General features: G+C 42.2%; 1 protein-coding gene across 1 annotated transcript; it reads right to left on the reverse strand.

Moving 5' to 3' along the window:
• Positions 1–1,763: 1,763 nt before the first annotated feature.
• Positions 1,764–2,753, reverse strand: Npbwr1 (neuropeptides B and W receptor 1). Its single transcript, XM_057791213.1, has one exon. It carries the CDS (start codon positions 2,751–2,753, stop codon positions 1,764–1,766), a length of 990 nt encoding a protein of 329 aa, XP_057647196.1.
• Between the last annotated feature and the right edge of the window lie 8,511 nt (positions 2,754–11,264).

The following is an 11,264-nucleotide window of genomic DNA, read 5'->3' on the forward strand; positions in this document are numbered from 1 at the left end:
AATTAAATTTTAATGAAATTCCTGTAGAGTGTTACCCAGAAATTTATAGACTATGAATAAATTCCAGATCCTTCTGAAGACACATCAGAGGCTAATGGTTCAAAGGCATGACTGATGGAAAGCTTTATTTTGACCAATTTGCTGTTACTTACACACAAGACACACAGCTTCTAGATAAACTTTCTCAACTAATACTCAAAAATTATCTTAATTTTCCTACATTCCCAAGAACTAGGGAACCAATTCTCATTCACCAAAATCAGAGAGGGACTTGGTTTCCCTCTTTCAAGAGAGAGCATTTCCCTTCTGCATATTCTTGAAGGGTCTTTTGAATGTAAATAACAGAGAAATTCGCTTGAGTACCAAACTAGGTAAACAAAATCTGATACCAACACTCTTGTTACACATAAAATCCAACTTTCCCGTAGGAGACAAACCTTAAAATTATATCATTCCTTCCAATGATTCATCCTAAACACACCATTTAAGACAGTGCAGTCTTTGATGAGTCTGCTCATCCCAGATCTAAGTGTCTGAGGTGCAAACTGCAGAGGGCTGGTCAGACCTCTCTCTAAGCTTGTCTTCCATAGGTACATATAACGAGATTAAAAAAAACAAAAACAAAAACAAAACAAAACAGGTAACCAGCAATCCCCGTGGGAAAGCAGAAACAGGTGTTCCCTGGGCTTTTAGAGGCAATCCCTAGAACTGAAAGTGCTTGGGAGTTCCCTGTGGTTAGAGTGTAAGCAAGGGTCTAGCCAAGAAAAGGCCATGTGGGTCTTATTCCGGGCTGTCCCTGAAGGGAGGTCCTGAAAGAATATTCAGGAAGTGGAACCAAGGATGAAACAAGTTGCACTTTTATATTTTACAGTCCTCTAAGTAGCCTGTGAGATGAAGACATATGCATTATTTAAAGAGTTCTTCGTCCTGAAAAACTGTACACACAATTAAAATGGTCCAAGTCGTGAGTGAGACCAGTGAAGTCCAGGAGGCAGGAGGGATGTTTTGGAGTACTTACAGACACCATGAAGGACAAGGATGTTAAGAGATGTTGGCTGGTGCCCCCCTGTTTAAAAACTGTTCTCGGAAACTCGCTGGATACCTGGCTCCTCAAGAGGGCGCTGGAACCCGGCTGTGGTGATTTCTCTGGACTCTTGGCTCTTGCGATCTTTTAGGCTGAGTCCAGACGTTGGAAAGAAGGTTGTCTGGGAAACTGGATGGGTGATTATCTCTATTCTTGTCAGTCATAGCCAGGCTCCAGCCTCCTTCATCATGCATGCTCAACTCCACACCTCTAGTGATTGCGTCTTTAACGCCGTTCCCAGGCAATTAGAGTGTTCAGGACAGGGTGTTTACCAGCGTGATCGAAATCACTGGCGTCTGTCGTGGAAGGCAAAGAAACAAAATAACACAGCCTAGCGCTGAGACGCCGGAGGGGGGCGCCTGCGACATCTGAGGGATGTCCTACTCAGGAGAAGATGAGGCAGAGTTCATGTTTCAACAACACTGCCTGTCACTTTCCCTAAGTTCAGGGGTCAAGCTCTGCCCTTATCTGTAGGGAGAAACCAGTACCGTGTCCTTGCCTAAGCTGTCCTGGACCTCACCTAAGGGCTGGTGAAATCCGGGATCACTCAGTTCTGAGAAGGGCCTGAGGCTCTGTATGCCGGGAAGGGGCCTCAAGACGTCGGGCCTGCTGCTTGGGAACCGCACTCCCGGGGTTCCCCTGAAACCAGCTGGCAGTGCTGCCTGGGATCCACAGGGCGTCAGGCAGCACGGCAGGATATCAGCTGCCGAAGGCTCCTGCGGAAGCCGTCATCCAGGAAGGCGTAGAGAAAGGGGTTGAGGCAGCTGTTGGCATAGCTCAGGCTGGTGATGAAGTAAGAGATGCCGATGACCAGCGGTGTTTGAGGCAGGTCGGTGGTGAGTGCCACTATGGTGCTCAAGTGGTAAGGCGTCCAGCAGATGAGGCACACGGCCAGGATCGCTGTCACCAACAAGGTCACACGCTTCTTGGCTCGGTCCAGAGCCTTGGCGTGACTGTCTAGGTGGATGGCTCGCAGCCGGCACAGCAGGGTGGTATAGAGAGCGCAAATCGTGGAGACCGGGATGGCGAAGCCCAGCACCAGTGTGTACAGGCGGCTGGCACGCCACCAAAAAGCCTCTGGCTGCGGGAAGACCAGCACGCACTGGCGCCGGCCTTGCTCCTCGTCCAGCCGGGCGAACACCGCGAAGGGCAGCACGACCAGAGTCACCAGCACCCACACTGCCAGGCTGACAGCGCGCGCAGCATCGTAAGTGCGCCCCGACACCCGGCGCGACTCGGCTGTGGCCAGCACCACCAGGTAGCGGTCCGCGCTCATGACGGTGAGGAAGTAGAGGCTAGAGAACGTGTTGTATTGGTCGACGGCCACGATGAGCTTGCACATGGCCTCCCCGAAGGGCCAGCGCCTCAGCAGGAAGTCGGCGATGTTGATGGGCAGCACCAGGGTGAAGAGCTCGTCGGCGATAGCCAGGTTGAGGATGAACACGTTGGTGACAGTCTTCATTCGCGGTGCGCGCAGCAGCACGTACAGCACCGCTGAGTTGCCCGCCAGTCCCACCACGCAGATCACCGTATAGACGACAGGCACTGCGACCGCCAGTGGCCGGGGCAGCGGCAAAGGCGCGGGACTCGACCCGTTGGGACAGCCCAGAGCCGAGCCGCCGCACGACATATTGCCTCCGCCGGGCTCAGAAAGCGACAAGTTGTGCATCTTGGCGACGGCAGGGGAGCCGGCGACCACTCCGATTCCACTCAGAAGCCCCGCGGGATGTGTCTGTAAGTCCGCGTTGACAGGGATCTGCACCCGGGCACTGCCTGGGTCTCTGAGCCTTTCTGTGGCGGTGCACCGGAGGGGGCGTTCCCCGCAAGCTACTCAGCCCACTGTCGCCGGGGACTCGCTGGCTGGAAGCAGAATTAAAAACACAAGTTAGATTCCTCCCAGTGTAGCTTTAGGGAGAAGCCGGGTTCAGAGTTGGAGGTGGCTGCTGGGTCCCAAGCTCTTCCCTCCACCTGCCGAAATCTGATTCCAGCCCCTTGACTACATCAAAGAAGCTTCTTAACTCCTAAGAACATGTATATCCAGCTCACGCCCTGTTTTAGAGCGCCAGGACACGCTTGGTCACCTCACCGAATTCTACAGCCGCAAGTTTCCCTGCATGCTGGATAATAGGACTACCGGCAGCGATCTTTATCTTACCTGGCTGGTCTCACAAAAGATCTGCGCTTCCTGGGGAGGTCAGAGAGGAATGCCACCTTCTGCTGGAGGATGCTGCAGCAGTGGTATCTGCCAGCCTGGTCTGCCTCCCGGAGTCTGCCCAGAGGCAGTGTCTCCTAAGAGTCTGAAGTGCAGGCTGCACATGGCCACAGTGACTAGTCTCTGTCAACCTGTCGCCGCTGCCCATTCCACTCCTAGTAAAAAACAGCGTCCCCCAAAGGCTTCTTTGCTGACTTCCTGTAGTTTTTAACTCAGTTCAATTGGAATCATGAAAAGCTCTCTTGTAGGGAACTGAACCTAAGAACAGCATAGTTAAGATGCTAATATTCTGTTTTAAAGATCAGTTGAAGAAAAGGTCCCCATACCAGGTTTTATTTATTCTTCTTTTTTATATTTTATTATTTAAAATTTTTAAATTTAAATATATTTTGATCATATTCTTTTTTTGGGGGGGGATTTTTTTCGAGACAGGGTTTCTCCGTAGTTTTTGGTTCCTGTCCTGGAACTAGCTCTTGTAGACCAGGCTGGCCTCGAACTCACAGAGATCCGCCTGCCTCTGCCTCCCGAGTGCTGGAATTAAAGGCGTGCGCCACCACCGCCCGGCTTTTGACCATATTCTTTTCCTCCCCCAAGTCTTTTAAATCTTCTGCCTACCCACTCAACTTTAAGTTCCTTCTCAAAATAAACAAAAAACCAATACAACAAACCTAAGAAAACAAAATGAAATGACACTCAAACAGAAAAAAGAAACAAACCTGTAACCAAATAAAAGGATAAAAAATAACTGTTGAGTCCATTATATGTTGGTCAGCTACTGCAGAACTGGAGGCTAGAGTGCTTGATATACCCAGTGTCACTCCATTGGAGAAAACAAATTGTCCTTCTCCCAGCAAGTAGAAATTTACACTTTAGTGTCTAGGTTTTCAGTCATTTAAAAAATATATATAACAAAATAAAATATAATAAAAGAAAAGAAAAACTATCACATCAAAGTTGGACAGGACACACCAACAGAATGAAAAGAACCCCAAGAGAAGGGACAAGAAACTGAGACCTACCCATTCACACACTGAAGAACATCATAAGAACACGAAACCAGAAGCCAAGATAAATATGCTGAGGACCTGGTGCATGCTGTTGCCCTCTCTGTGAGTTCATATGAGCTCTGTTCATGTTGATTTAGAGGGTCTTGTTTTCCTGGTGTTCCCCATGCCCTTTGGCTCATACTGACTCCTTTTCTCAGGGGATTTCCTGAGCTTCTGATGAAGATGGAATTTAGCATTGATCAATGAGTATAGTGGAATATCATTAGGAGTCATTTATCACTACATCATTTAAAGAGAAGTATTATATGATTTAACCCTAGGTCCCTTGTGTTATCTAGTCTCTGGTTCTTGGTCAACCAAGCAGTGTTGGATAAGGGTCCCATTTTGTGGGGTGGGTCGTAAGTGCAATCAGGTAGTGGCGGCCACTCCCACAAGCTTTGTGTCATCATTGCCTTAGCATATCTTGCAAGCATTACACCATGTAGACCAAAGGACTTGTGGCTGTCTTGGTACTTACCTTTCTCTTTTGCTAGCATACAGACTACCTTCTTGTGCCAAAGACACTAGCACGTAGAAGTTTAGGCTTTATGTAGGCACCTACTTGACATCTTCATGTTCAATGAATTGTGTAGGTGTTGTCTTCAGCAACCCAACCTTGATGACAGTTTGTGGAGAGCAACCTACAGACTTGACAACAACCCAGATTTTTTGGATTCCCATGGGACCCCTTTGGCCCAAAACTCAATTGGATGTAGCCCAATTCTGTTTTTTTTTTTCTGTTTTTTGCTGCTTTGTTCATAATAGCCAGAAATAAAAGAAACAGCTTAGATGTCTGTTGTTGGATGAATGGATAGTGAAAACATAGAGCAGTTACACAGTGGAATATTACTCACATCTTTAAAATGTCAAATTATAAAATCCTCACATATAGGATGAAGTTACGAAAAAAAGAACATCCTTAGTGAGGAAACTCAGAACCATAAAGATAAATATGGTATGTTTTATAAATATGCCCGATTCCATGTTTTAAAAAAAATGCCCCAAATGTACTAAAGTATTTGAAGTTTTAAAAAATTATAGGCATACAACATTAGTATACAGAAAGGAAAAGTGAATGCAAGTTAAAGCACAAATGAGTCATTTTATGATACTGTAGTCTTCAAATGTTAGAAACCCACCTATGACACATCGTGATTGACACTGACAATGTGGGATATGTCCATGTTTTCTAAAACACATGTGATAACTTAGCAAAGACCAACTGCTTCTGAAAGCCTTCAGTGCATCTTCCGTGAAATGTTGCCAGCTGCTCAGCATCCTTCTGATTTTCAGCTAGCTCTGAGTCTGTCCTAACGGGAGCTATCTGCCTGCAAGCATGCGGTTGTCTACTTGGCCTCTACTGTCTCCCAGACCCTGTAGTCTTTCCAGAGAGTAAATTGGCTAAGGCGCCTCACCCTTTCCTTCAAAGATTATTTAGCTCTTTACCATTCTTTCTTCCTAGTCTCACCTTTACTTTGGAATATCAACCAATTAAAATACTGGATTCAAAATATAATCTTTAACAAACTTTCAACCACTAAAGCAGATAAGGCTCAGATAAAGAGCTGGTATAATTTCTCATGGCATCAGCATTTGACATATTGAGAAAGAGTTCAGGTTACCAGGAGCATACTACCGCAGAACAGCAAATTATGCTGTCTCTAGCCTATGGAAATTTGCAAGACCTGAAGTTTGAAATCCTGTGTGAATAAAGATTCACAGACTACGCCCATGAGTATTTCCCCAATTGTGTGATCAGTATTATTGCTTTAAAATGAGGTTTCTCTCCTACTTTGCAACAAATAAATAAATAGAAAATATGTTCCATGTGAACATTATAAAGTAATTTGATCTAGCATTCCAATATTATGATATTTACCTGTTTTTAATATGATCGCTATGCTGCCTGGACCGATCACAGATTCTTGAGTTTAAGTGATGAACCCTCCCATCAGAGTTTTCAGAGTTGCTGGAGGTACAGTCATGTGACACCATGACATGTTCATTATTTGCCTTTTACGTGGAAATTTTAGATCATAATATATCTAATACAATTATAAGTGATATTAGAGTAGGTATGGTCTGAATGTTTCTGTCCATCTTGCAGTGATTTGAATGATACGTGTTCCTCATAGTCTCTAGCCTTTGCAGACTTGGTCCCTAGCTGGTGGCACTGATTGACGAGGATTAGCAGGTGTGGCCTTTTGAAGGATGTATGTTACTAGTGGTGGGCCTTGACGCTTAAAAGTTTACATCATTTCTAGTTCTCTCTCTCTGCTGATGCTTTTGGTTCAGTATGTGAGTCCTCACCATTCCATTCCTGTTCCTATGACTTTGCTACACCATCATGGACCTTCTCCCTCTGGAACCATAGGTCCAAATAAATTCTTTCTTCTATAAATTGCCTTCCTCATGGTATTTCATCACAGCATTAGAAAGCAATTAATACACCCTTCAAACATCAACCACAGATAATGCTGATTTACAGTGTTTGCCTTAATTTTTTAATTTTATAATGCACATATAATAGAAACTGTTCTTGGACTTTTGGATTTGGGTATTTTCCTGTTACAATTTTACTGGGCAAAAGAAACAAGCCATTGTTCTCAACAATCCATCCTCTACAGTCCTGGGTTGCCAAGCTGCCATGGTCAGTAGATTCGATGTATTAAATGCATTTTGACTTATGATATTTTCAATTTGGTGTCATAATGAGGATATAACTTCACTGTAAGCTAAAGAGAATTGTAATTAAAATGTAGCCACTAATGTCCTGGTATGTGGCCTTCAGAGGTCACTGGGTTATGAAAGGACAGCTCTCATGACTAGATTAGTGCCCTTATAATCATCTACAGGCTCCTGAGAAGTTCTGGTTCCCTTTCATATTTTAATGTGAAGTGACAAGATATTTGTACAGGAAGGAAGATTTTATTAGAGTTCAGTATTGCTGATCCCTTCATCTTGAACTTCAAAACCTCTTGGATTATGAGAGATCAATTCCTATTACCTATAAGACACTTAGTTTTTGGCATTTTGTTACAGAAGTCCAAATAAACTAAACCAAGATGTGAGAAGCTGCTGTAACAAATACCTAAAAATCTGTAGAAGTGGCCTTGGGACTGAGTAACAGAGAGGCGGGAGAAATTTTGGAATGAATCCTAGAAAAGACCTACAGTGTCATGAATTCTGTGAGGGTCCAGAATAAAAGTGGAGAGCTGGAGACAAAGTTTCAATCCTGAGAATCCTCTAAGTATCAGAAACAGAATGTTGGTAGAAAAGGACAAGAAACAAAGAATGTATTGTTGGAAACTAGATTTTAAAACATGCTCCTTGTTATAAAGTGGTAAAGAATGTGGGCATGCCTTGGGTTTGTGGTATTAGAACTTGTGAGCTCAGGAAATATCTATAAACGAAAATGTTTAAGAAATAATTTAGTTCTTGCACACGTTTTATAAAACTGTGGATGTAAGAAATGACTCAAAGATGGAATTGTTAACCCAAAAGGTAACAGGACTTGAAGATTTAGAAAACTCAAGACAGAGCCTTATCAAAAGGACTGAGAATGCTTGTTCTATAAAGAATTCGACCAGATAACAACTTGCATCTAACAAGAAGACTAACCACTGACCTGAGAAGAAATCCAGACTATTCTTTTGTCTAAGCACACAGAAGGCTGCATAGAAAAAAAAAAAAAAAACAGCAGTGTGTGATTTCAGCCTTTGGGTCACAAGGCACAACTCAACTACCACAGAAGTGAGCCCACCTAGCTGAGAAGGTGCACACCTGTGCAATCCCCAAACTCTTGTAGCTAAGGCAGGAGGAGTATCACGAGTTTGAGGTCAGTTTGACCAATATAGCGATTTCCAGGCCATCTAGAAGTACACAGTGAGACCTTTCAAAAATGGTGAAAATGAGGCATACAAACTGTGGGAACAGGAAGCAAGGTATCCCTTGTCTGAGTGGTTAAAGAGAGCAAAGCATCAAGTCAGAGGATTATTCTCAAGACCCAAATATTAATATTATTTGCAGTACTAGATTTTAGAATTGTTAGGGACACATCACTCCATTCTTCTTTCTGATTCATCCAAATTTTAGATACAAAGAGAAAGAGGAATTTTAGAAATGTAACAAAATTCACATACATTTCACCACAAAAGGTAGAAGTTAGGGATGATGGTAATGTCAAAAGAATAAAATATGTCAACTGTGACAGATGAAAATTTTTCAAAGACTCTGGAAAAATCAAAGGATTCCAACCAGAATAAATATTAAAAACTCTAGTAAGGAGGCCACTTGTTCATTTCCTGACTGCCCAGAATCCTGAAAAAAACACACAGAAACTGTATTAATTAAATCACTGCTTGACCTAAGCATATTGCTACCTATCTCTTACATCTAGAATTAACCCATCTCCATTATTTTACCACGAGCCTTGTGGTAAACCCACCAGCAAGGTTGCAGCATGTCTGTCTCTGGTGGCAGCTCCATGGCATGTCTAAACTGTGCCTTTCTTCTCCCAGCATTCAGTTTAGTTTTCCCAACCTTCCTCTGTTCTGCCCGCTCTGCTATAGGCTCAAAGCAGTTTCTTTATTCACCAATAGTATTCATAGCATACAGAGGGGAATCCCACATCAAAAAAACTGTATAAAAAAGGGGACAGCCATGGTGGCGCCTTTTATCTCATCACTAGAGAGGTGCGGGGCCAATATCCGTGAGTTCAAGTCAAACTCAGTCTACATAGTGAATTCCAGGACAGCCAAAGCTACTTAAAGAAATGTTATCTCACAAAATATAACAAAGATAAACCTTTACTTCTCATGCTATTATATTCAAACAGCAAAAAAACAAAGGACAAGACGTAAAAAAAAAAAATAAAGAGAGAGAGAAAAATACTTTCCTACAGAGGGGGCACAAGGGACTTCTAAGTATTCAAGCTAGAAGGGTAGTAGATTGAAAGTCAACCCCAATAGTCTAGATTGCTGTATCCAGCACAGTTAGCCTTTAAAGGAGGAAGGTTAAGTAAAGAGTTTTGAAAGATAAGCCATGCTAAAAGCAGTTATTGCCGATAGATTTACTCTGCAAGAAATAATAAATAATTCAATTAGAATGAAAATTGTTAGTTAGAAATTTAGAAATTTCTACACTGAGAAAAGAAGCACATCAGCGGAGACAGAGAAGAAAGTGAAACAATATGGCTTCTCTTGTTTTTCCAAATTGGAGACTAAGTAATGGCTCAACACAATGCTAGCAATATTGAATTTGATTTTAGCTGCTACACACAAAATTAATGATACATCTTATAAAGAATAGAAGAATCAGAAACAGTGATATAAGGTACTTACACTGATGACTGAACATGTGATTGAAAATAGATTTACATTAGTTGTATATGTATTTAAACATATTCCAATCCAGTACAATCACTACAAAAAAATCAAGCTATAATTAATACATTCTAGGAAAGGATATAAAATAGAATTATAAAATTAATCAAGTCAGTAAAAACTGGAAGAAAGAAAAAGGAAAAAAAGAAATAACCAAGAAAATAAATGGAGAACAGCTATAAACATGATAGATAATAATATACATTTATCAATAATAATTTAAAATGAGTAAATGTATGGTGTGTCATGAGAGAGAGGGAGGAGAGAGAGAGAGAGAGAGAGAGAGAGAGAGAGAGAGAAACAGTGACTTATGTTCTGTAGAGAAAGGCAGACTAGCTTCTGTAACTGGGGATTTGAAGCTTGCAATTCTCCGTAGAACCATACAATGAAATGAACCAACTGTAATAAAAACTATGGATCTTAGTTAATGATATGTATCAGCACTGGCTCACCAATTGTTACATGTACACTACCAACCCAAGATTTTACCATACAAGCAACTGAAGAAGTGGGGTTTAGGGATGCTGAATTCTCTATATTTTCTGGGGTAAAACATAAAATCATCCTCTATATTTTATGCCCTTTTGGTGTGTGTGTGTGTGTGTGTGTGTGTGTGTGTGAGAGAGAGAGAGAGAGAGAGAGAGAGAGAGAGAGAGAGAGAGAGAGAGAGAAGTATGCATACACATGCATGCCTGCATGTTGTGGAGTGAACGAAGGCCAAGAACAAACTGTTAAGAGTCTATTCTCTCCTTCAACCACATGCATAATCCCAGAGATTAGGCTTAACAACAAATGCCTTCACCCACTGGGCCTCCCTCAATTATTACTGTACCCCTCAGAGTTATTTACAAAATAAAAGTCTAATAAAATTTTCTAAAAGTCGGGAAATCTTTTCAAAAGCCTAAGTGTGACTAAGTTCCTAAGATGCTACACCCCAATGAACTTTTATTTAGATACACAAGAAGATATCCTGGATCAATTATGTTGTCAGATCCCTCTGGTTTTGCTACACTAGAATTTGTAAGCCAAGACACAAATTCCAAAGATGAAATTTTGCATTTGCTAATGAATTAAGAATTTTCAATGTCAAATTCTTCTTACTGCATTACAGCATCCATTTCAGTGCTAAGTCAGATTCAAATATGAACAAATCTCGGTAGCTTTTTCGTTGCGAAAATGTCTTTAATTCATTTCTTTCATGTAAGCCAAAGGGAAGGTAACATTTGATAAGGAACCAGCCATCTTCGGGATAACTATTTTTCTTAGGGACTGAGAGAGAGAAGGAGCTGGGGGGTCCTTGTATCCCTCCAAGGTCGTCCTCCAATTACCTAACTCCCTTCCACTAATCCCTTACTCTGAAGGGCTCTATCCTCTCCCAAGGAGTCTGACTAGTGACCAAGCCTCAGGAAGACATGTAGAAATGCTCAAAAACATACCATCTCTTTTGTTTACTTCAAGGCTTAAATTTCATATCAAAAGCTTTGGATCAAAGGTTTGTGCAGGCATAAGGAAATGATCTTTTATGATCTGTGCAAATC

The sequence above is a fragment of the Chionomys nivalis genome, chromosome 16 (genome assembly GCF_950005125.1).
Source record: "Chionomys nivalis chromosome 16, mChiNiv1.1, whole genome shotgun sequence".
NCBI lineage: Eukaryota > Metazoa > Chordata > Mammalia > Rodentia > Cricetidae > Chionomys > Chionomys nivalis.

What these genes read in the sequence shown, in the direction of transcription:
- Npbwr1 (XM_057791213.1), bottom strand. Translation starts at nt 2,753, where the DNA reads ATGCACAACTTGTCGCTTTCTGAGCCCGGCGGAGGCAATATGTCGTGC.